General features: G+C 42.5%; 1 protein-coding gene and 2 long non-coding RNA genes across 15 annotated transcripts in view; 1 reads left to right on the forward strand and 2 right to left on the reverse strand.

The window, feature by feature from the left end:
- Window positions 1-8047, reverse strand: part of RABEP1 (rabaptin, RAB GTPase binding effector protein 1) — a 69837-nt gene extending 61790 nt beyond the window's left edge. For 5 of the 13 annotated variants that reach the window (XM_043531217.1, XM_037880778.2, XM_037880780.2 and 2 more), the window contains exon 1: window positions 7647-8047. In XM_043531217.1, the coding sequence (XP_043387152.1) occupies window positions 7647-7680 (34 nt within the window). In that variant the 5' untranslated portion in view covers window positions 7681-8047. The remainder of the gene's footprint in view (window positions 1-7646) is intronic. The other 8 variants (XM_043531221.1, XM_043531219.1, XM_043531218.1 and 5 more) reach the window with 3 other exon arrangements.
- LOC119563923 lies at window positions 7989-26112 on the forward strand. The gene is made up of 5 exons (XR_005222699.2): window positions 7989-8124; window positions 11497-11703; window positions 19974-22958; window positions 23632-23709; window positions 25149-26112. It is a non-coding gene; the product is annotated as an uncharacterized LOC119563923 (long non-coding RNA).
- LOC122463192 lies at window positions 10887-22616 on the reverse strand. Its single transcript, XR_006286335.1, has 3 exons — window positions 22478-22616; window positions 19725-19816; window positions 10887-11450 (listed from the first exon to the last, which is right to left on the reverse strand). It is a non-coding gene; the product is annotated as an uncharacterized LOC122463192 (long non-coding RNA).
- Window positions 26113-26480: the final 368 nt, after the last annotated feature.

The raw sequence follows: 26480 nt of genomic DNA on the forward strand, positions 1-26480 counted from the left end.
GGACAAGGAAAGAAGTTGTGAAGATGTGACCCACCTTATGTAGATGGCAAACTTTTTGGAGAAGGAAGCAGGTCTTAACAATGCTTGTGAAATTACTATGCAAACTAGCAACACCATACAAATGTATATTTACTCTGTGTATTTTGATCAACAGTGGACTTCAGTTTCCAGGGCTGACAAGAATTAAATATAAGTTTTAAAGGTGAAGTAATATATACTTTTTTTTTTTAAATGAAAGACATAAGAACAAACTGAACGTGCATAGTTTGTTGGTTCTTCTTTTGACATCAAAATCAGTGAAGAAACGGGTTTCCAAGGACTCAATTCTGCTTCCAGTCATAATTCACCATCATGCTTTACTGACCATACCAAGACTAAGGTTATATGACACTTATACTATTTATACAAAGAGAAATTTGAAGAGACTAGTACTATTAGCTCAGTAGGCATTATTTCAGGTACTCAAGGCAATTCTCTAATTGTGTTTCATAATTCTTGTTCACAGAAATACTAGACCTTTGGATTCCAAGATATACTCCTTAGATATAGACGTCAGTATTTATAGTGCCTGTTCTTTCAACTTTATTATCTTAGATTGATTAGAAGACTGCATACTACTCAAGTTCTGCTTATCAATGTTATCAGCCTTATGCTTGAGCATTTCAGTAACTGTAAAATCAAATATAATTTTGAAATAAAATGTTAACATATTAGTTTCCTTGATTCATTTTGTTCTATTAAAGAAACCCTAATGTAGTACAAATAATTAAAACCATTACTGTAGCTTAAGAAATCACTTAATATTTTTAAAAACATATTTTAAAGCAAATAAATAAATAAAAACAGGAAACCATCACCTAGGCAATCAGAAGACAGAGTAAGCCTGCATGTTTGTTTGTTTTAAATTCTCCACTGTTTACAATAGCCTCTTAGAAGTTTAAAAATAAGATTCCTTTCCGCAGCAAATCTGGTTTTGGCTATATAAAAACTTCAATTCCACACTGGTACGGTAACATGGTAAAATTTGCACTGTTGCCACCCATACTGTACCTCTCTTGTGAATCCAGTGTAGTCTACGGGTACGTCCACAAAGCCAAAACACAGACCCTCCCCCAAACGTCACACCGCAGCAGTGAGTCTCAGAGCCCAGGTCAACTGACTTGGGCTTGCGCTAAGGTGATAAAAATAGCAGTATAGATGTCCGGGCTCAGGCTAGAGCCCAGGCTCTGAGATCCACCTCACCGTGTTTCAGAACCCGGACTTCAGCCCAAGTCGCAACATCTACAGAGGTATTTTTAAGCTCCATAGTGCAAGCCCCATGAGCCCAAGTAAGTTTGACCCAGGCTCTGAGACGTGTTGCCACACTTTGTTTTTGCTGTACAGACATACCCTACAAATTAAAAAATGCACATAAAACCCATTAATTTCCAGAAGTAGGTTTTTTTATTGGCAACGACGCATTAGATTTAAAATCAGACCTGGACTGAGGACACTCTCATTCAAGTTAGAGACTCAGGCTTAGGAGCTCAATAGGTTGACCATGTTCTCTTAAGTTAGATAAGTTGATACTTTGGGAGAAAAATACGGTGGCTTCACTCACAATACAAAAAACTGTTATACAAACAGAATTACCCTGTCTGCTCATTACTGTACATACTTTATTCCTACAAGATAAAGACTAAAGAAGCCAAATCATGCCCTTTGCAAGTGGAGGGGATTAATCTGGAAGACCGTGAAAGGTGCCAAGGAAGGGGTCAGTAATGGCACTTCTGCAGCAACATCTTTCACCTTGTTCTCATGCCACAGAAGCCATTCTGTCTGGTCTTTCATAGGGATCTGGCTCTGTGGGTAGAAGTATATGGAGGCTGGCTGCTCTCCACAGTTCTGTACCTTCCTCCAACTCCCTCATGAATCAGCGAGATCATTCTGACTCTGTCATCATTACTTACCCACTTTCTCCCTTTGTGCTGAGAATCCACCCCACCTGATGGGGAAAGGACCAGCATCTTGGGGCACCAGCCAACAGGGAAGCAGAGTACCTACTAAAGCTGTGCTGCTGTCAGAGGGAGTTAGGGAACGGGTAGCTAGGAAGCAGTATAGAACAAAAGAGAGATTCAATCTATGTGGTGGGTCAATGCATACTGTATTTTGCCTTCAGGCCATGAGACAAGCTAATTATCAAGAACTTAAAGAACAGGGTCACACTGCCTTACAAAATAAAGATACGTTTGCCTAAGAATTCTAGAGCTGGCAATATGCATATGGGTCTTTACTTCCCTTCAAAGAACAACAGATTCCCTTTTAGCAGCTAAACACAAAGCCTATATACTGCATTGATCAAAGAAGTGTACAGCTGTTAAAAGACACATGCACTTTTGTGAAAGCACAACATGCACTTTAGAACTTTTTATGTTATTATGCAAAAAATACTTGATCACTTCCAGTCTATTACGCTATATCATGAAAAGCGGAGAGACTTTTTTTCTGGAAAATCCCAATCATTTGGAAATTACTATCCAACCAAAGGAAAAGGTTTAAATCTGTCAAGTTTGTTCTGTTATCTCTATAACTCAGAACTATTTTTTATTCTTTAGAAGCCAAACTCAGGCTCCTGTCCTCTCTCCCCTTTGAAAAAAGAATGTTCTTTTTGAGGATACAGACTAACACGGCTGCTACTCTGAAATCTCCCATTTGAGTGACACCGAAGTGTCAGTGCTAATCTCCTTTCACTTTTAAAAGGTTGGTTTCTAGCGCTTTTCCTTTAAGTAACAGCCTTGAAAATGTAACTGATTATTAGGGCTTAAAGTATGGCACTGATTTTTCAATGGGTTATTCAGAGATTCCCACTTACAGTGACTTATGTCCAGCCTTTGTGATCTGTGGAAACTATAGCCACAAGTTTCTAAATTTTTTGTGAGGGTCCCAAATTGGTTTGTCAGTGTGGGGGACAGCACTGCTACCGATGGCACTAACGTCACTACAGCAAGATCTCTCACAACCTACATCCTGCAGCTGAGCAGGTTCCTCTAATGAGAGCCAATGTAATCTCACTCTGGTCACAAGGAAAGAAACAAAACGAAAAGGAGTACTTGTGGCACCTTAGAGACTAACAAATTTATTTGAGCATAAGCTTTCGTGAGCTACAGGTCACTTCATCGGATGCAAGAAAGAAACAGTGTATCTACCAGATTAAGCACAGAAGCAAGAGATTCCTGCATTCTAACCCTGGTAGCTGAACTTTCCATTCAGTATGACTGACTGAAATTGTAAGTTTTCCCTTGTCAGGGAATACTATCAACAGAAGCAGTCTGACTGAGAAACAAATTTCATTTGCTATTACACTTTTAAGTTCAAGGCATTTAGACAAAGCATTACAACACTAACATTAAGCAGTCTTAAAGGGGACTCATAAGTATCAATATTCTATATAATAGTGCTTTCTTCAAAGTATCTTACAGACATGAATACGGGAGCTTTGTTAGAGCCTAAGTATTCAAACAAACAAAAAAAGCTATTTCTGAAAGTTTTGTTTAGTGACCAATAGCCTGCTTTTCAGAGGTAATCAGCATCCATCGCTGAATGAAGTCAAAATGAGTGCTGGATGCTCAAACAAACAACAAACCAACAAGGCACTTATTTATTATCATTCCTGTCACACAGTCCAACAATCTATACAGCAGTACAGACATTCATTAAAACTTCAAAATACCTTGACCAAGAAAAAACAAGAAAAGCACAAACCTACCTGTAGAGCAGGTTCAAATCATTAACTAAAGACTCAGTTGACAGCACACTGCACAAAGCAACACTGGCAGCCAATTTAGCCTTTTTGTGATTGCTATCACATGGAAACTTTATTAGCCTGCACAAAAGAATTAAAGAGGTAATTCAATTTCTCTGCCAAGCCAAATTACAAAGAGCAGAGATTTGACATTTATCCTTTTCTTCTAGCTATTCAACTTCTCTTCTTCTTGGACCTGTTTCTCTATGAGTTTAGAGAATAATGTGGGATAAATAAACTACTCATATGTTGCCCCTAAATACGGTTTTTAAAATGCAGTTTCCAAGAGAGTCTTTAGACTTTTCTGAACACCACAACACAAGTGTCTTTCTTTTGTATGTACAAAAGATGTACAACAGCTGCTTGCAAAGAATATTACTAATTATCAAAAGCTGGGAATTTTCCCTGAAGAAAAAAAATACACTTCTCCTGTATTGTCACATACACCAACAAAGTATTAAGCTATCTTAGACCAATAAAGTTTATGCCAGCCCTTCCAAGCAGCACATTCAATGTAAGTAACTTAATAAAATACTAAATAATTCCTTCTTCCAACATTTTTCCTCATGTTCAAAAATAATGGAGAAGTTGTACATGATTCACCTTTCAGTGGACTATTTAAAAATAAAACAGGCAAATTGTTGAGAACAGCAGAATCACAATCAGGGTGGAGAAAATATAGGGAATGATCCTTCTGTTGCTGAAGAATGAAGAGGGAGAGCAAGCCTGTTTTCCAGCTCTGACTACTACAGTATGAAAACAAAGCAACCACTTCTAGCATCTATCCATCTAGCCACAGGTTAGTTACCTGTCCTCATCTTCCAGCAGTTGGAGAAAAACAGAGGAGACAAGTCTGCATCTCATAAGAGTGAGCACTGATCAAATTATCAAATCACCAAAGCTTCATACACCCTTATTGTCACCACAGATTAATATTGCTCAGAAGCAACAAAACAACAGTAGGTACAGTGACTGACACAACACTACCTTTCCCCATATAGAAGCAGCAAGCATTTGCACAGTGCATGAGTCTGCTGCACACCCCCAGCAGGCTACTCTGAAAAAGCAAAAACAGCAATCATAAGAACGAGCTGGTAGATCTTATAACCAAAGGAAAGACTTAAGAGAAACACTGCTGCTGTTCCTCCCCAGAGAATACACAGTGAAACCCATACTAACAGCCGCCTCTAACTGGAAATATCCCTTGTCTTCAACCACTTTAAAAAAATCCCCATTAATTTTATATATCATTTTACACACACGCACACACAAATTACTGTACTTTTATTATGTAACAGATTTTGAAAGGGCCCAATAATGCAGGTTTCAACGTAAACTGTTCTTCTTGATTATTTGCACCCTAACGTTCTCACATTCTTCATATCTACCCATTTTCACAAGTACTCCTAGGACAGCAACTTGACTAAGGAAAACGTAGCCCACTCCACACAACTCAAGAACAGATAAAATAATCTTGCCACACAACTCCATCTGAATAGGTAAACACCCACACTCACCTCTCAGAAGAACAAAAATCCTGAAGTATGCCATTCACCTTGAAGAGGGGAAAAATGCAAACACCCTCATCCCTATACACATATCTTCCTCCAGAGTCTGCCTCTTTACTTAAACTTTGACCAGGTAAACAACCACCACTCCACTCCCCACAGGATAAGGTCCTTCTTGCATAAGGAGACCCCACCCCCAGTAAAATGTAATCCCCTAGATACGCATCACCATAAATTGGTAGTTACCCTCTTCTATGAAAATCCTTGCATAGGTTAAGTGCCCTGCTGCCAAGATAAGTGGCTCCCTATGGTGTCTATCCATCCATGTCCCATAAATCCCACCAAATGTCCACACAGTCTTTTATTCCTCCCCCATAACCCTCCTGTCCAGTTAAACTGATGACTATCTTGAGATTGGTTATCTCTGTACAGGGTCACTCCCATCCCACTCCATGCTTTTTCTGCACAGAAAGACAGTACTGCCTCCAAGTATTTCCCTGCAACGTCTGTCACTCCCCCTCCCAAAACAGATATAACCCACTCCGTGTAAATTTCCAGGCAAAGTCTATCACAAATTCCCAATTCTCCAGGGCAATTCTTCCTGTTCCCATGCCCAGGTAAATACTGCCACTGTCCGCAAGATAAGACCCTCTCTGCAGTAAATGTCACTCTCCACCAGGAAATGCCTGCCCAAGTAACCTGCTTCCCACCTTTACCCCACCACATAACACAAGAACTAGTGATCACTCAATGGAAACTAATAGGCTGCAGATTTAAAACAAACATAAAGTAGTACTTCTTCACACAGCACAGTGTCAACCTGTGGAACTCATTGCAATGGGATGCTGTGAAGATCAAGAGTTTAACTGGGTTCAAAAAACAAGTTGACCAGTTCATGGAGAAAAGGTCTTATCAATAGTTATTAGCCAAGATGGTCAGCGATGCAACCTCATGCTCTGGGTGCCCTTAAACTTCCAACTTCCAGAAGCTGGGACTGGATGACAAGGAATGGATCACTCAAAATTGCCATTCTGTTCACTCCCACTGAGGCACCTGGCATACGTCACCGTTAGAGATAACATACCGGGCTACACTGACCATTGGCCTGACCCACTATGGTCAATCTTATGTTCCTACAGAGTTGGTCATCCACACATACACCATCCCCCTACCCATGTAAATGCCCAACACAGTATAAGCATCATCCTGCAGGGTCTGTGATTACCTAGGCAAGGATTCTTGATTGGTAAACAACCCTTTGCTGGACAAGCATCATCCTGTGGTGTGCTGTCACTCCCCCTATACACTCTTGCCCTAGTAAATGTCTCCCCATTCAAAAGGTAAGCATCTCCCTGCAAGACCTGGCACTTCCTATCCCCATGTCCAGGTACATCACCTCTTTTTCTTGATAAGCATCTCCCTGAAGGATCTATTACTCTTACCTCATGCACAAGTACCCAGGAGAGAGTGGCTCACCTCTTCATCAGAATAAACATCCTCCATACACAGCCCTGCCCAGATAACCTTACTCTCAGACTACCTCCATGCACAGCTTGTCACACTCTCCTCTCCCAGGTAAATGCTCTCCCCCCTGGACTAGCCTCTCTCCCAGGGTCTGTCATCCCTGACATCCAGGGATATATCCCCTCCCCTGCACTAGCATCTCCCCAACCCCAGGGCCTGTCACCCCACATACCAGGGAAATGCCACCCCCCTGCACTAACATCTCCTCAGGACCTGTCACCCCCCCCACCTTGGGAAATGCCCCCCACTGCACTAGCATCACCCCCAGGACCTGTCACCCCCCCCCTCATCCTGGGAAATGCCCACACACACACTAGCATCACCCCCAGGACCTGTCACCCCCCCTCATCCTGGGAAATGCCCCCACAAACACTAGCATCACCCCTGGACCTGTCACCCTCCCCCCCATCTTGGGAAATGCCCCATCCCTTGCACTAGCATCACCCCCTGGACCTGTCACCCTCCCCCCCATCTTGGGAAATGCCCCATCCCCTGCACTAGCATCACCCCCTGGACCTGACACCCCCCCCCAACATCCCCCATCCCCTGCACTAGCATCTCCTCAGGGCCTGTCACTCCCACCCCCATGCCAAGTAAATGCCCCCCCGCCCCGCACTAGCATCTCCCTGGGGCCTGTCACCCCCTACCCCGAGAAATGCCCCCCTCCCCGGCCCGGGCCTGTCACTCGAGCCCTGACATGCTCCCCCGCGGCTCGGGCTCGGCCCCCCCCGTCCACGCCCCCTTGGCCGGTGCGGCTCCCCAGGCGAGCCCGGGGCTCCGCAGGCCGCGCCCGCCCCGCCTCGGGAGCGCGGCCGGCCCCGAGGTTCCTTTACCGTCTGCGTGCGGCGCAGCCCCGGGCTGGGCCATGGCTCCGCCGGCCTCCTCCGCTCCCCTCAGGCAGCGGCGCGGAGGCTGAAACCGCTACGCCAGGAGCCGCTGCGAAAGACGGGAGCTGCCGGGCCGGGCCTCCGCCGCCTCCGCCTCATCCTGACAGCGGGCAGGGGGCGGGCGGAGCGGCGCGCAGGCGCCGGGGCCTGACCCGGGAGAGCACGGGACCCGCGCGGGCTGGGCCGGGCGAGGCCGAGCGGCGGGAGAAGAGGATAGGGGCACGCACGCCCCGCCCTGGGATCAAGCCGGGGACGGGAACCTGGGGAGGGGGGAAGGCAGGAGGGGGAGATGGGGCAGCTGCCGAGGTGGAGCTGAGCCCATCAAGCTGGGGCCTGGCTTTGGGGCCCTGGTCTAATTCTGTGACCACCAGTCATAGTCTGGGATCCCAGCTCCTGGGCGGGGGCAGCGCTTGATGGGCCGCAGGTGAGGAAGCCCCTCGATCCCATTCCACAGCACTGTGCATGCATGGTTATTCTTGGCTCCATGCTCCTGACGTCTCCGCTGTTGGTTTACTTCGAGGATACTACAGGATTTGATCGACCGATGGCCTGATGCTGCGCTTCGCCTGCCAAATTTCCACGAGCTTTTGCCTTTGTCATGGGTTTGTTATGCAGGATCCTCACTTCGTCAAGAAACCACATTAAAATAAACCCAAGCATTCAAACATGTACTAATATAAAATTTGACCTATTAGTTCTGGTATCAGTAGGGAATCAAGTGTCGGATTTATTTGAAATGGAAAACGGAGTCACCCTGTAAATCCCCATGACTCCTTTAAAACTTGCCCTAGACATCCAGGGCTAAATTACTGTAGCATAAGTGGGCACAACTCAGAAGGGGTCTGCTAAAAGGATTGCCTTTACTAGTACATTAGACTTCAGCATGGATGTAATTGATGGGACTGCAGTGAATTTAGCCTAAATACTTGATGTATCGATTTTGGCAAGCCAGCTCTTGCCCATAAAGTGATAGAAAATTAAATTGAATTCAAAATCCCCAAGAGGAAGAACACCCATGTAGATCCCCATGTCCTCAGCTGTAGGAAGACACTGAGGGGGAAGCCATATGAAGGTCCTAAACTGCAGATGAAGGTGAATAGTGCAGCATACTGTATGTAGAGGAGGAGAAGGAAAACACATTCTCAGTGTTAGGAAGTTATTTTAAAAGACTATTGCGATCAAACAGAACAAACTAACCTATTCTATATTATGACACAAGGTCTGGTGCTCAGAGGACATGGATTCGGATTATAGAACTTCATTTCTTTTCTGCATCTGCACATTAACATATTTTATACTATACACTGCCTAGAGTGGGTTATTTTACATATGTATACTGGCCACTAATCCAGCTTCACAAACATATATGAAAATATAGCTACTGAAACCACCCAACCCTTTGGCAACCTACTCCTTCCTCACCTTTAGCAACTCTTTCTTCCCACAGCAGGTTTTGTCCCAGAATGCTTCTTTTTGCCATTCCTCTCCCATTTGACCCTGAGCTCCTTTCATCTCACCTCACTAAAGACAGGAGAGCACAGCCTGCACAAATAGAGCTATATTTTCAAAATTGCTCAGCTGTCGTTTATGCGCCTAAATAAAAGGCCAGATTTTACAAGTATTTGACACAGTAATCACTGAGTTCTTTTGCAAATCTGGCCCTGATTGTGGGTGCTGAGCACCTGAAAATCTGGTCTCATGTGTCTCAAGGTAGGGACCCAAAAATGGCATAATTCCCATTGACTTAATTGTTGTAGGCTCAAACCCTCAAGGAATCACTCACTGCTGCAAACAGAAATTCAGATAATCCCCATCTTGTAACCTTATTTATCTGCAGGTGCTTAATCAGGAATGAGTGTAAAATCCCTCCAATCATCCAGATCATCAAAACACCTAGTGGGTCTTACGACATGCTCAAGAACAGTGCTTATTTATTAAAGGGTTTAATACTGTAGCTGGGAGAAGAGGAAGGGCTGGAACTTTGTTTTCCTGTTCTCCTATCTAGAGCTTGACTAACTTTATAAGTAAGTTTCATACTTCTGCTTTGTTGTCTGCTTTGGAGGGTGATAGGACCTGTCAGATGCCAAGAGTTACACAGTATATAATAGCAGTGTCTTGGAATTTAGAACACTCGGATCACTCCCTCTTGCCTTCCCAAATGTCCCATTTAATTATGATAATTTGCAGTTCTATTGCACTGAGGATCTCAAAGGGTTTTACAAACATGATTCAGCTGAGTCTTACAAGAGCTCTGTGAGTTAGGTAAATATTAATAGCAGGCTGAAGACATGAAAACAGACCCAGAGTGATTCAGTGGCAGAACCAGGAGTAGAGCTCGAGTTCTGAGGCCCAATCCTACACTTTTAATTCTAGACAACATTACCAATATTAATGAACCAATCAGACTGCTGCAGGAGGTCACTGGCTATTTCCACCACTGAAGAAGATGATAAGATGAAGGTTCCCACAGAATTAATCATGGTCTGGCAGATTTTCTTGTCAGAAACTGCAGTTTTGCCAAACCTGTTTAGCTTCAGAGCCTAACACTGATATTTCAGCATCCATAGAACACGCAGTAGACACAGGATAAAGGGAGACATGGTTGACTTGAAAAAGTGCACTCTGTATGTTAGTATAGATTAGAGATGAGGCTAATACCTCAGACCCTCCCTGCCTAAAATTTGAACTTCATGGACTAACCAAAGATATTAGTTTGCAACTATTGGTGAAACAAAAGTAACATCAAGTGACTAGCTAAACTAAACCAAAGTGTGTAGTCCCTGTGGATGTCTACAGGTGAGGCTCAGATTGGAAGGAGGGAAGGAAAGGAGCTTAGAAAAATCATTCACACAGCTATGTATCTCAGGGGCGTGAAAAATCTGCACCCCTGAGCAATGTGGTTAAGCCGACCTAACTCTCAGTGTAGACAGTGCTAGGTTAATGGAAGAATTCTTCCCTCAACCTAGCTACCACCTCTTGGGGAGGTGGATTGTCTATATGTAGATAGGGTCGATACTGAAGCACCACAGCTGCAGTGCTGCCGCTGTAGCATTTCCAGTGTAGACAAGCTTCAAGACAGAGAAGTGGGATTTTCTTTTGGCTCTACAGAGAAATAAAAGCATCAATAAAAATCAGAATAATTTGTTAATATTTTTATTTCTTTATTCTTTGATAGGTACAGGGCAACCATCATAAATGTGCTGGGTGTGCAAAACATGACATTTCAAAACACAAACTAGAGTAGTCATCCAGACATACAAGGTCAAGTCCTTAACTGGTTTAAATTAATGTAGCTTCACTGATTTCAATGCAGATAGGCTAGATTCTCAGCTGGCATATATCAGCCTACACATAGCATCAAAACTCACATCAAGAGCAGCTTCCGAAGCCAGTATATATTATAATTTTTATAGTCATAGTGCCTATAAGCCACAATCAAGTTGGATTCCATTATGCTAGGCATGGTACAAATATAGAATCAATGACAGTTCCTGCCCCTTTGATAAACACCCACAGCTTAGTTCATCCCATCTCAGAGAAAGGCTGAGTTACAAGACAGGTTTTGCAATCTGCCTGCAAGGTCAACAAACTTGGATTCTGTTGCACCAAGGGGAAGTAAATTCCTGCGTTGAGGTCCTCCCTTGAGAATGCTGTGCTCCCAGATACCAAATGAACAAATCCAAAGAGTATCAGCTCAGGCATCCCAGATGATTTCATGTGTGAAGATCCAGGGGACAATCTTTCACTGGACTAACCACAAATAAAAGATGCTGTCATGTTTTATCTTTAAACCTAGGCAACAAGCGAAAGATTTATAATCTGAACATACAGGGGACAAGGCATCATGGAGGAGCAGCTACACATCCTCAACTCGAAATGAAGCCAAAGGGAGCATTCAAAGAAGGCATTAAGCAGCTTAAATTCTGTCAAGTAGCAGCTAATGGAGTTCTCCCAGGGCTGGAAGGAGAGGACCTGAGAAACTGAAGAAAGGAACAGCACAGAAGTTGGTGCAAGTACCTTAACTGAATATTTCTAGACTTTAGATCTTAGATCTGAACTAGCCAATTTTTTACCTTTCAAATTTCAGTTTAACCATCATTCAGAATTTCCTGACTTTCAAACATTTGTTTCCTCAATAACTACAATGTTCTAATAATGTGGTAAATTAATGGTCTATTTACAACATTAGGACTGACTCCTGCAAAAATTTAGTCATGTGAGTAACTTCGCTCATCAAAATTGTTTTGTCATTGAAATTGATTGTGTGAGTAAAGTTACACATATGTGAGTGTTTGCAGGATTGGGGCCTTAACTCTCTCTTCTACACAAAATGTTATTTGGGAACTTAGATTGGTCTAAGCTTTGCCATGCGGGTATTGGTTACAATTCCCAAAACATCAACTCTCTTTCCTGCAAAAGTGTTGGGAATTCAGTACTGAACAATTCTATTCCTTGCAACTGTAACTTCTTAGAGAACTCAAGAATATTTTATTAGTTAAAATCTATTTCAAGGCCAATTGAAAAATTATGTTATTTCCGCCTTATTGTTTAAAGGGTTCCATGTGGTACAATTCTTTGAATATATGGAAAGCAGATGAAGCCAAAAATGACATTTGGCAGGCAAAAATCTAGGCTGCTTGCATTGGCTTCAAATCTAGATAGGCTCATAAATATGATCTCATTTGAAAGCTGTGTATATTAAGAAAAGGAGTACTTGTGGCACCTTAGAAACTAACAAATTTATTTGAGCATAAGCTTTCGTGAGCTACAGCTCACTTCATCGGATGCATTCAGTGGAAAATACAGTGGGGAGATTTATATACATAGAGAACATGAAACAATGGGTGTTACCATACACGCTGTAACCAGAGTGATCACTTAAGGTGAGCTATTACCGGCGGGGGGGGGGGGGGGGGAACCTTTTGTAGTGATAATCAAGGTTTCCCCCCGCCTCCCCTGGCTCTCCTGCTGGTAATAGCTCACCTTAAGTGATCACTCTGGTTACAGTGTGTATGGTAACACCCATTGTTTCATGTTCTCTATGTATATAAATCTCCCCACTGTATTTTCCACTGAATGCAACCGATGAAGTGAGCTGTAGCTCACGAAAGCTTATGCTCTAATAAATTTGTTAGTCTCTAAGGTGCCACAAGTACTCTTTTTCTTTTTGCGGATACAGACTAACACGGCTGCTACTCTGAAACCTGTGTATATTAAGATTCTAAAGCTATTAGTTCCCATGGGGTTATTTCATTGGACACTCTGATGTACCATGTAACCAAACAATTTTTCTTGTTGCAAAATAACCACAGAATCAGAAACTCATTGTGGGCCCATAACAAAGTACACATTAGTAACATACACTTTTGGATAACCTTGTACAGACACATTTAGTTAGAATCCTAACTTTAAAGAGACTCTAAAACAACAGTACTCCTCTAATAGAGGTATGTATTTATCTTCCTCAGTTTAAAGGTTGGGAAACTGAGGCACAGAGCAAAGCAAAATGACCTACTCAGGGTAGGTGTACTGAATTAGACACAGAGTAAGTAACAGAACTTCAGAGTTCCAACTCCCAAATAGTCCCCTCTGACCATTATATACATCCTCTCAAAAAAAAATGAACGTGATCATTGAAGTTAATGGTAGTGGGTTAAGTTTTGAGGACACATACAAGATGGGTATTTTGCAATCAGACACACTCTGGGTAAATTGGAAGATTTGGTACATACTACATGCTGTACTATCTTTCAAAACAATAGATCATATTAGCAGTAGTTTCCAGTGCATTCATTTCCCCAGTGTAATTTAGGGTGTCCAGATAGCATGTGTAAAAAATCAGGGTGGGGAGTGGGGGGTAATAGGTGCCTATAAAAGAGAAAGCCCCCAATATCTATAAAACTGGGACATCTGGTCACCCTAGTGTATCTTGTTCTGGACCCAATGCTACAGCCCTTGTTCAGGTGAACAGTCAATTAATATCAGGTGAGATTACTCATGTAAGGATTACAGGATTAGGCCCTTTATTTGTGGAAAATTTTCAGATCTAATCACCTTATGAGGCACATGCAGATTAGATATCCTGTTAATTCTAGTGCTAACAATGCCCACTTGCCAAGAGGAAGAGGGAGTATTGCAAGCACCGTGTGAAATTTGGTGTCCCAAGTGTGTGTAGCCACTAGACTTTCATTTTAAGACTATGAAGGCTTTTGTTTTGGAGGGTTGATAGTTTTTGTTAATCCATGCAATGATAACTCCCACTGTGTCCCTTCCACAACTGACAAGGGATAGCTTAAGCCAGGGGTGGTCAAACCGTGGCTCGCAAGCTGCATATGGCTCTTTTATAGTTAAAGTGCGGCTTGCAGAGCCCCCTAGGTCCCCCCCACCCCATTCTTCACTGAATGGGGGAAGCTTGGGGTTTCAGCCACGCAACAGCGTGGAGGGGTTAGGGCTTTCTGCCCAGTGGGGAGAGGGGGTCTTGGGGCTTCAGTCCCATGGGAGGCACCTGCCGGGGCACAGGGCTTCAACAGGAGCAGGGCAGAAGCCCTGAGCCTTGGCAGGCACCTCCCACAGGTGCCTTTCCTGAGTGCTCCTGAGGTTTGTCTACCTACCTCTTTATTTTCCTGGAGTCTATTCTCTGTGCCTACGTCTCAGACACACTCACACAAAATATCTTGTACTTCAATAGAACCTTCCATCTGAGGAAGAGCTTCACAAACATAATTGAATGAACCCCCCCCCCCCACCAATACTCCCTGTGAGGCAAGTATTATTTCAGTTTTACAGACTGGGAAACCGAGGGTCAGAGAGAGAGAGAAAGTGACTTGCCCAAAGTTACACAGAAAGTCAGTGGCAGAGATGGAAACAGAATCCAGATCTTCTGACTCCCAGTCCTGTGTTTTTGCCATGAAACCATCTTTCCTCCCTTTGCTTATTTATTACAGCTTCAAATAGCTTCAAACCTCCCTTGAAAAATGCACAAAGGCAAACATATGTTGTAAAAATTAATACTTGGCTACAAAGTACAAAGATTAAAATGACTCATATTTTAATATAACATCGCGCATGCAGGAAATGTTTAGAATTGGGACACTCTTGACTTTGTGCTACATTCTCCCCAATAAAACAAACACTAAGAAGCACTGTTTCTCCATTGACACCAGGCAAGATTTCACAGTACATGTTTTAGCCTCTTTCAGATTTTGTGCTACATTCTCCCCAATAAAACAAACACTAAGAAGCACTGTTTCTCCATTGACACCAGGAAAGATTTCACAGTACATGTTTTAGCCTCTTTCAGATTTTCTCCTCCAGACATATTGCAATCCGTCCTATATTTACATGCAGACTTAATGTCACTCAGCCCATTTATATGCCACCTCCACTTCTCTTGTTACTATGGAGAAGATTGATAAACAACCAGTTAGCAAATAAAATATTTCAGAAGGAATGTGAAAACCACTACCTAGGGACTTTTCATGTACTGCGCAGTGACAATGTTTTATTCAGCATTTGTTGTAACTTCACAGAGCCTCTCTCACTGCAGCATCAGCCACATGCTGTGCAGTCAAAACATGCTCTTCCCACAGGACTTAGAAACTTAGACATGTAACTGTATCGTACCCTGATGGAATCTGTATAGTTCTCATAGGGGAGAATTCTTACTTTAAAAGTAATTTATCTGGAGTGAAATGCAAAGACCACCCTCAAGTGTCTAAGCAGAGTAACTGCAGAAAATATCAGAGGCATGATTTATTGCTACATAGCATTTATACTAAGGTGTCTCATTGCATTTCACAGCCAAGTTACAGCCAAGATATCATGGGCTATGTAAGCTACAATATATTGCAGAGATAACACCTGTAGATGAGACGGTGGGAGTGAAGAATGGCACAGTGGCCACATTTCAGTAAGAATTACTGAATATTGAGACAATTTGGAGGTGCAGGGAGTAAGGTTAGATTGGTTTTTATGAGAAGGAGGTCTAAAAGTCATAGGCTGGGGAAAGTTGCATCTTAAGATGGAATTTTCAAAGAATCAAGGAACCAAGTAGACACAAAGAGGCAGGGAGTTTGTTCCCAATGGAAGTGACAGTGTGGGAGAAGGTCCTTACTCCCACTGCAGAGAGAACACAAGAGGACAGATGTGGCAAAAAAGAAGTGTGGTATTGAAGCCATGTAGACAGTGGGCTTGATAATTAAAAGTAATGCTGTAAAGACAGGGTCCAGATCCTTGGCCTCTGGTCCATCCCCTTTGCATTGTGGGAGCAGCACAAGTCTGGAAAGCTGCACTAAGTGGGCATCTGAGAAAATGGGGGAGTGCAAATTGACTTTAAACCACCTTTATTCACCCCCTCAGGCCCTGCATCAAACATAGCAGGGCTAGACCCAAGGATGTGGCTCACGGTTTCAAGAAAGGAAAAGAATAGGAAGAAGAGTTTGCACAGAGTTCTGCAATAGGTTTATGATTGGGTAAGAAGAAGGAAGTTATGGGAGAACTCAGAGTACATGACGTTGAGAAAAGGGCAAAAATCTGCAGAAAGGACCCAAAGAAAAAAGAAAAATGGTGAAATAGGTTTGGGGATCCTCTGCAGAGAATTGAGCCCAAACAGGTGTTTGAGAGAAGGATACACCTTCCTGTTGCCAACAGATATGCAAAGTGCTAGTAAAATGCTAGTCGAATACAGAACCATAAATGCTTGGTGGATAACCAACGGGGTTATTATTAATCAAAGACACACAGAATGTTCCACTTCAGCACAATGTTCAAACTAAAATAGCACAAACGTATTCTGCCTAGAACCAGACATATGATGGGCTGGCATAAATTATAAATGCTGTAATCCAAGACAGCTCTTCTCTTTGTTGTGTTCAGCATTCCCAGGAATGTTTACGCATGTGTTCCTTCTTATTCTCTTTCCAATGGACTTGCAAAACAGAATGCAGCTCTTTGATTAATGCTAAGGAATGCTGTGCCCTGTGGTTGCAGTACCCAGAGGTAGTGGTGAGAGCACTGAAAATGTAGTGTGACAAAGTTCCTTCTCTACCTTGGCGAGTCCTGTGCTTATTGGCGGATTTTGCTCGCCTCAGAGATTCACGGCAGCCCTCAATTTGGCCACTTTCATGGGGCCCCTTCTGAGCATGGTGCCATTGTAAACCCGGCACTGACCCTCATTTGTGCCACTGCTACACCCCGCACAGCTGAGGTGTGGCAAACTTGGATTTCACGCCACACGCAGTTTTCCCCAGTCACATCTCCAATCATCCCCCATTTCAGCAACAGAGAAACAGATAGTACAGTATAGCGATGGTGAGTGGGTAAGAGGCAGAATGAACATAGCTTGAGTTCCATACCCAGGGTGGTATGTATGGCACTGTGTAGCTGAGATCAGGATTTGACTTTACCCAAGAAAGAGAGATTAGATACTGGCTGTTAGTCGGAAAGATTGCTCAGTAAAATAAACTACACAGAGCTAGTTATATCTGCTCTAGAAGGCAAAGGGCTGAATCAATTCTACTATGATTCAAACCAAGGATTTTAGGTATTTCAAACCTTAGACAAACAGCACTAAACCAGTCCCATCCAGGATAAGATTACACATTAGTAGGAAGGGAAACTGTGCCTACAATTTTATATGAGTGATAGGGAAATGATTTTGTAAATGACTTTTTGGGAAACATGCTCCATGCTGGAGAGGCCACATTTACCAGTTATACACATTGGCATGGTTGGCAGGATAGATGCAAACCAGGTAGGAGGCTCAGAAATTGTTTGGGTTGGAAAAATATATAATCACTTTAAAATCTATGGGGCTGAATTGAAAACGCTGGCTTGGGGCATCTCAGAGGCACTCAGCATCAGTATTCAGGGTGGTGGAAGAAAAAGGAATCCATTAAGGCCGAAGGTGCTTGGAGAGGTGCATCCAAAGTCTCATAGAAGAGTTCATTCTGCTGATGGAAGACTTAGGTTCTGAGTGGTAGAATGTGGGTAAGCAGTATTGCTGGAGAAACTGTGTCCAGAAGGTACTGCAGGATCACAAAGAATCAAGACAGATAAGAAGAAGGATGATCCTGTGGTTAAGGTATTTGCATGGGAATCAGGAAATTTGGGTCAGCTTTTGCAGCTTTGACACTGACTTCCTGAGTGACCTTGGGCATGTCACTTAAAAAAGTTTTTGTTTTGTTTTGTTTTTCCGTTTCCCCACCCTGTAAACAGGGTCAGTAACATTTCCTTAATTCTCAGGGTGTCACTCAAATAAAATGGTAATGAGCGTTGTGGAAAAGCCTATACATACATAAACCTCCTGTGAATCAGTGGAAAGAAGTGGAAGTAAACAAAACTTTCAAAAGAAACGTATGTTCTCAACATACGGTCTGAACATTTAAATATATACATTGAGGTATTGCAATGATCTGCACAGGAAATGAAAAAGAGAAGTTCCTTGACTACAGTGAAGTATCAATATTAACAGCAATATTAACAGATATTAACTGTTAACTAAATATTAACAGCAAGAGGTACTATTTTTCTTTTAACTGAGATCATGGAAGGATACAAACCCACTTGTTCTTATTCTGCTGCTCGCTTTCCCCCTACAAACTACACACAAAGGTTTAAAGTAGGTGGGTCTCGTGGAGTTACATGCCAGTCCAAAAAATCTTTGACTATGAACCATCAATGTGATGTGGCTGTGAAAAAGGCAAATGCAATCCTAGGGTATATTAGGTGAAGCATTTCCAGTAGAGATAGCGAAGTATTAATACCACTTAAAATCTATCTTTCTGTAGTTAATACATTTGTTTGTTATCTAAACCAGTGTGTTTGGATTGAAGTGTTTGGGAAACTCCATTTGGGATAACAAGATTTGTGCACATCATTTTCTATTAATAAATGACAGAATATGTCTATGTCCAGGAGGGTGTCGAGCAGTACAAGATGCACATTTCTGTGGGAAAGTCTGGTACTGGGAGTTTCCTGTTGTTGCCCTGCAGTGTAATTCATGAGTGGCTGGCTATAGTAGAGCTGGGAGTGATTTACACAGTGGAGGCAGCGTGATCGCAAACCAGGAATGGTTGCTCTCACAGACAAACAATGTAAAAGGCACCCCAGCTTGGAGAATTAAAGGACACAGCTGTCCATCAGTCCAGATTGTACCCTGGGTAATGACACTGTATATATATATAAAAATTCTCATAGCAAAGTGACTGACCCATTATTATTTTATCAACTACAATTGGTTAACAACATAGTAAAAACATCCGGTTTGGTTAATAATTAAATCACATAATGTTTTCATATCATGTGCTGCGAAGAACTACAGGAGACACATTAAAAAGCCACTTGCATCTCAGCAGCCTCTGTCTGAGTATCACTGGTCTAGTGGTTAGGGCAATAACTTAGAACTGAGGAGACCTGGGTTTAAGTGCCTGCTCTGCCACAGACTTCGTGTGTGAGCTTGGGCAAGTCACTCAGCTGCTCTGTGCCTTAGTTTACCCCCTAACTCTCACCACTTCTTTTTGGTATCCACTCTTCTTATATCTAGTATTAAGAACATCCCTCTGTCCCTTCAAATTTAGCTTTATAAATGGAGGCAAATAGGTGTTCTATAATCTTTTCTTTTTTAATTAATGAAATTCCATCACTGGACAATGAGGAGCCCAGCACTGTTTAAAGGTGACTTTAAAGACGACAATCCCCAAAGTAAAATAATAGGACTGTGCCCTTTTTTGCTTCTTTGTGCTGTATATAAAAGGCTTGAAGCGTGTTGGGGTATTATTTTTCTCTTCCCCCCTCTCCCTTCCTGGTTTTTACCTTAGAAATGTCAGGAATTTCAAGTTGGGGCTTCAGGAGTTTGTTTGCTAGATGACTTGCCGCTGACTGAGGTTTTTCACAGGTCCCACTTCAAGCGGCAAGAGTTTTGGATCTTTAACAGATATCTTTTTCTTCAACTCTTTCTCAGGTGTTTGAGTTAGAGAAGTTAATAAGAACATTCTGAATAAAAATTACTTCCCCATCTTGACTAACCTTGTTTCATGGGCATCATATTTCTGATGACATCATCTTCTTAGTTCTCGTAATGTCCATAAAGTCTGGTAGGGTGGGCAAAATTTAAATTTCTAAATGTTAAAAAAAAAAAAAAAAAAACTTTAAAAAAATCCAACAAAAGCCTCTTTCAGACCTTCCTTATACATTACAAAGATACATTTATGCATCCCGCCCCGCCCCCTCACAAAAAATCCAAAGAACCCACTAACCCATTTCTTTCTTTGGCAGGCCACCCTCCAGTCCTGTAACACAACTGGTTTGGTAGGTAAGATGCTGGAAATCCTGCCAATTTCGCTCTTTTTAAAAAGTTCTCCAGGCTCATTTAGTTTGGTGGTCTGCATGAGCTTAATGTAAGTATATGATTCATTTAAAAATGAGGGGAAAACATGGGGAAGGTAAGGAATAGTTTAAAGGAAGAAGTGGATCAGATGAAAGTGCCCAGGAAAAGGTTAAAAAGTCTCTTCCTTGATGTAAACTTGGAAAGGATGGAATGTCTCATTGGTAGAAGGGAAATACCATGTAGGAACTGGACCAAAGCAAGATTAAGAGACCAGGGGCTCACTGATCTGCTCCCACAGGGTAGTCCAACTTCTTGCTTATGTAACATGCACAGTGACTGCAGACTGCGACCCTGATTCTGCACTGCGCCTCTCAAGAGATGTGGCCCAGAAAGCTGCGGTGAGTCATTAAGCCACTTCTGCATCTCTGGAATTTAGGGATTGCTGGGGGATAGTCTAGTCAGTGATACGTAGTCTGCAATGGTCCCCAAGAAATCAGTTGACACCCCAAAATAGGTGGAGTGCAGAAAAGTCTAGCTACACTCCCCACCTCCCACATTTCTTCCACCCAGCTCCTGAGATACCCCTGTTCCAGTGGTATGTGTATCATAGGCCATCACCCAGGCAACCCCTTAGGTTGTAAGGTAGGGGTAAATCTGGCAGCTTTGTGGCCCCTTTACGCCACAATAGTGGCATATGCAGAATGCAGCCTGGAATCAAAGCCCAAGGCTCTGTGCCAGAGTTCTCTGCGTCCTCATTCATCAGAAAGGCGGTGGCTAAAATGCAACCCCGTGGGGTACGGTAGGGGGGAAAAAATGGATGGCTCCTCAAGACTCTGACAGGGCTGCAGATAATCAGATTTGTTAGGGGGGAATATCCTGTGTCGCTCTTAGAATAATAGAATTTAACAAATGATGTGATAAACCAAAGGTCGGTCAGTGATCCCCAACCACATCTCACACACACATCCACATACTGTAGGCACACGCATTCCCACTTAGATACACACACACACACACAAATACGTGTTGTCAGTAACACCCTTTCCTAATAACTGCATCTTCCCCCTAACCTTTTTGTCTAGTATGTACTGATTTTTTGCTGGGGTTGGCAAGCAGGCTACTTACCGGTAGAAACTGACTACTGTTGTGCATTGTAATGAACTGGCGAGTGTCTGTGTACCCTTTAATAGCTGGAATCAAAACTTCTCTATTTTGTGTCATAGGCCACCTATGTTAACAGGGAATGGAGATTCTCTGTGTGGAATAGCAGGATTTGGCTTCTATTCTTACTGTTTCTGTAAAGTGGCCATAGTGTGCAGCATAGCATGAATTGTGAAGTCCCAGGCGATCAGAGATGTGTGGATACGATAACACTTTAACAAATCTCCCTAGTGACTCCCAAATGTGACATGAAACAAAGGAGTTAAAAGTCCAAAACTCAGCTTCACACTAACTTAGCCAAATACATCCCTGGTGTAACACCACTGAAGTCAACAGAGTTACAGGAATTGAAGTGTCCCATTGTATTGTGAAGGTATCAGCACTCTTTGCAGCAACATTTCCATGCAACCCTTGGAGAAAAAAATTCAGAGCATACGTTCTATGGAAACCTGATGGTGTTTTGATTGAATATTGCTTTTAATGATCTGCAAAGGAGCAGCAGAAGGGCCTCCTGAGAGCTTTCTGGTTTTTGTACCAGTCTCATTACCTCAGATGCAGATAGAATTTAAGGATCTTTGTGACTTTAGGAGCCACAATTGATCCCCCAAAAGACACACATGATTTTTGCACCTCAGTAGTTTTTTCTATATGCCATATAATTATTTTATGTTTCATATTTATTATTACAGGTACAGTGATGGATTGCTCACTTTCCCTAGTATTGGTGTTTGCCCTAAGGACTGGTGCAGAGCTCATGACTTGCCAGGGGTCGGATTCGCCTCTCGCTTAGTGTTGGTGTTTTTACAACAATGTAACTTCACTGTCTGGTTTCTCTGGGATCTAAGTGGTAGGAGACTCTTAACAGTCTACAAGATTTCCAGCCTCATGCTGCAAAGATGAACTTAACTATCGGTGCTCATGAGTACTAAATTTGATTTTATTTTGATGACTCAATAACAATTCAGTCCCAGGGTTCTGGGAATAGATGGTTACTGCCAAACCACAATAAATGCTTTGTCTGGAACTCATGGAACAGTAACATAGCAATGGAGGGTGTATCTGTGTCTTTTACTCCCTCTGAATAAATTCTCAGAATCCTGGGATGGATTTCATGAAATGTATAAAGAAACAGGCTTTTCATTTCTCTAAATAAGGAAGGGACAGTGGAACTCAGCAAAACAGAGGATTTCATATTATGCTCCTGTTTGGGATTTATGCAAGCCAAATTCCCTACCCATCCTCAAACAATGCTCTATTCAATGTAAGGCACGCTTGAGAGAGTTCACCTTACCTTTTTGCTGTGCTGGGTTGATGGAATTTATCTGCTTTCATGGAGTAAGTGTAAGTAGAACCTAACTACTGGCGCTGGGCTCCAGCTGTGAATTTTGGATCTGGATTAGAATTTCCTGAAGTTCAAAGAGGCTTGGAACTGATGTCTGGTTCAGGCCCACCTTTACTGAAAACACCTAAGTGCAATGAAGAAAATAAATTAGGGGCCATGTTTTCATGTGTTAAAAATATCATGTGTCCCTGAAAACTAGGAATGCCCCTCTTGTGAGGGACAGTCCCAGTGCCCCAGTTTTTTGCCTCCCAGAATGGGTTCCAATGTATTTCATGGTGCTTTTCTCTTACTCCCAGGGTTTGGTTGCAAACAAGGACCATGCCATCATGGGAGCCATACATTTGGATCACAATGCTTATAGCTCTGGTCTTTATCACAGGAACAGCTAGCTGCATAATATGCTGTGTGTGCCAAAACCACCTCATAAGAGGTAAATGAGCAAAATATATATTATTATTGAGGGGCTTGGACTGGAGATTGAAAAGGTCTTAAATCCGTAGACTGAAGTAGATGGCCACAGACTTTGTCCCTCCCATTGTGTCCAAACCTAGAGCCTTAAAATTCAACTGTTCCTCCCCAACAGTGAAAATTCCTTTGAATTAAACTGGACTGTTCCCTACCCTGTGCTAATGCTTTGTCCAGTCTAGTTTTAAATGTCCAAAGCAATGCAAGGTACACCACTTCCTTGGGATCCCAGTGCATAGGTGATAAAAATCTCACCTATAGGGAAAAATCCTTGGAAATCATTTCCATGTTGTTGAATAACAAAAATAAACAATCACTAGGCTGTTAAGTGTTAGAGTAGCAGCCGTGTTAGTCTGTATTCACAAAAAGAAAAGGAGTACTCGTGGCACCTTAGAGTAACAAATTTATTTGAGCATAAGCTTTCGTGAGCTACAGCTCACTTCATCGGATGCATTCACGATGTAGCATCCATCGGATGTAGCTCACGAAAGCTGATGCTCAAATAAATTTGTTAGTCTCTAAGGTACCACAAGTACTCCTTTTCTTTTAGGCTGTTAAGGTGACTAATTCTTCACTGGCAGAAGGTAACAGAATGCAGTATCTCCACAACTTCTGTTTAAATAAGACTGTTTTCTTAGCTCAGTGCCAGCGCATTTGAGGGCTTTCAGTAGAACGACAAGATTACAATATCATACCAATCACCAACGGATGTATACGTAAGTTAACATTTTAAATATTCTGTTTGTGAGTGGGTCAGAAAAACAAAACCTGCCTCTAAATTCTTGATTCTAGACTAGCCCCTCCCAAGTCACAGCAATATAAGTTCATCCTAAGTTCAAATAGAAGAATGGAACAGATTTATGGTGCAAAATGACTCTCCTGCATTGAAGCCAACATAGGGAATTTCCTTGATCAAAGGGGCTGAAATCCATCCCATTGAATCACAGATTGGGGGCTTGGAGTCATTTTGCTGACAAAATAATGGAGGAAAAGCTACTAGCTGAATACACAAGGGGGAAAAAAAAAAACCTATGGACCAGGAAACTCAGCAAATTTCAACTTGCATAGGTGTCTTGCATATCATTTTCAGGAGGCAAGGGCTGTCCCCAAATAGAATTGGAATGAAACTTGACCTACTAAATAGGAGGATGTCTCAAGATCCCATGAATCTTGGGACATCACAGAGGATGGTGGCATTTGCTTGGAGGCTCAGGCCCCTGTCCCCAAACAGAATTGGAATGAAACTTGACTCACTAAATAGGAGGATGTCTCAAGATCCCATGAATCTTGGGACATCACAGAGGATGGTGGCATTTGCTTGGAGGCTCAGGCCCAGATTCTCAAAGTGATTTCAGTAGCGTTTGGCACTTAAATACCTTTGAGGATCTGGGCCCCACTGTCTCCACACTACCCTGGTTCTCCACTTTTCCATGGTGGCATGACTTCCTGAGGACAGTTGCCCCAAAGTCCCCTGCTGTGGTGGCAATGTTTCCAATGTGAAGAAGGAAAACGTTTATACTGCAAGTTCTCTGCAGCTTTGAAGGAAGATGATTAGGAGAGTGATAATCTTCTGTTGCTTCCTCTCCTATGCTACAGAGCCTTTTGACCTGTGGCATATCCATAAAAGGACTTTTGTGGGATCAGCTGCGGCTCCACTGTCTCTGCTGCCTCCCCACCATTTCATTTTCACCTGTTTTGAGTCCTCTTCACACTCACAAGTGGAAGGGAAGATAGGGGCCCAGAGTATTCAGCTGGTAGCCTTTCCTGGAGTTTCTTAATGATCTTCAACATTGCACAGCTGGCTACAGGGGTGGGGGGGAATAGCCCAACACACAAAGAAATAAACCTGTTCTTCAGTTAATCTGTGAATGTTCTAAGGGCTGCCCTCTCTCAGCTACCTTATGTCAGTGACTGCAAACATACAGAGCTCAAGACATGCACACAATGAAGGAACATTGCTTTCCCCTGGCATTGGCTTCATGTGTCACAGTTTTGCCAATAGCCTGAACAAACTGGCACATTCTGCAGAAAGTTGTACAATCCCCAGATTTGCACAGCATGGATTGATAGGCTTTTTTGTAGTTAACTGCAAGAGTTGAGGGCTTTATAAGAGCTCTTTAAGTCCTCTGTCTCATTCTTTGTTTTACATCCACAGAGCTTGATATTCAGAGAGAAGGTTCTCCAAAAGAAGTCAAGGCACGAGGAATGAAAAGCAGCTTTTAGAATCTATCTACATTTATATGGATCCTGTTGCGGCGTATGATGATGATGCAATGCCTGAAACAGTGTATGAAATTAACTGAAAAAGCTACTCGCTACTTTGAAGCAAAAATAAAGATAGCTTATTTTTAAGACACCACAACTAGCTGGTCACTGTCAAATTGAAGCATCCTGTCCCCTGTAGCCCATAGAGCTAGCTTTAGCATTTATTTTATTTAGCAGTAACACAAGGACCCTACCGGCCCATATCCTGTAAGACATTGGCTTCAGCAGTTAGCATAAAGGCTTGAGGCCTATGGCTTTGGCACAGAAATGGCCTAACCAACACCCCTAAGTTTTGGGGAACTGGGAATAGAGCGTTTAAGGGAGAAGTTCGTCCATAATGACACCAACCAAGCCCAGGAACATGAGCTAACACCAGCTTTTGGATATTTTAGGATAGAACATCTGCAGATGTCTGACCACAAGAGTGCCATGACAACAAACTGATGTATATGATAATAAATTGAGATTATTCCTATACTAACCTATAGGAGAAGGGCACCCCAACATTAGTAGGGGGAGGAAATACAAATAAGGAAGAGGGACAAACCCTTACTGAATATGGCATTACACATAGTGGCATCAGCCTAACATATTGCAAAAATTGTATCCCAGCCTGGGTGTGGGAGGAGAGAGTGAGGTAGCCCTTGGGAGGTGCCAGGATGATGGCCACTGGTGATGAGGAAGATAATGGCTAACATTTCAGGTTGTTCTGCAAGGGATGGTGTGAGTATATGGATGTTCAGATGTATATTCTGTATTATCTCGATCTACCTTGCTGGGTTAGTGTGTTTGTGACTGTGCTAAATGTATTAATAAACTATTGTAAATACAGAAGGGTTCCTAAAATGTGAGTGTTGCAACTGAACACTAATTTCAATAATACTGGGCCTGATTGTGGGACAAGAACCTGTCAACCCTCGGAGTGATAACTGGGAATTCTTAAGTAATCCAATATAATTAATACACAATCCAGAGATTCGGATATAACCCTAGCATTTTCCAAGGCTTTGTGAAATAAGCATTTTATAAACTTAAAGACTATGGCCAGAAACAGATCTGCCTGTGTACATTCTCGATAAGCTGGACAAAGAAAGGATGGTTAATGCAGCTTTCTCAGAGGTTTTGCTTTGACTGGTTTCAAGTATTCATGGCTGAGATTTTAGAACCAGGAAAGCTTGGGAGGCAAACAGTTAGACTTCCAGACCAACAGCTGGGCAATAGC

Source organism: Chelonia mydas, chromosome 17 (genome assembly GCF_015237465.2).
Source record: "Chelonia mydas isolate rCheMyd1 chromosome 17, rCheMyd1.pri.v2, whole genome shotgun sequence".
Classification (NCBI taxonomy): Eukaryota; Metazoa; Chordata; order Testudines; family Cheloniidae; genus Chelonia; species Chelonia mydas.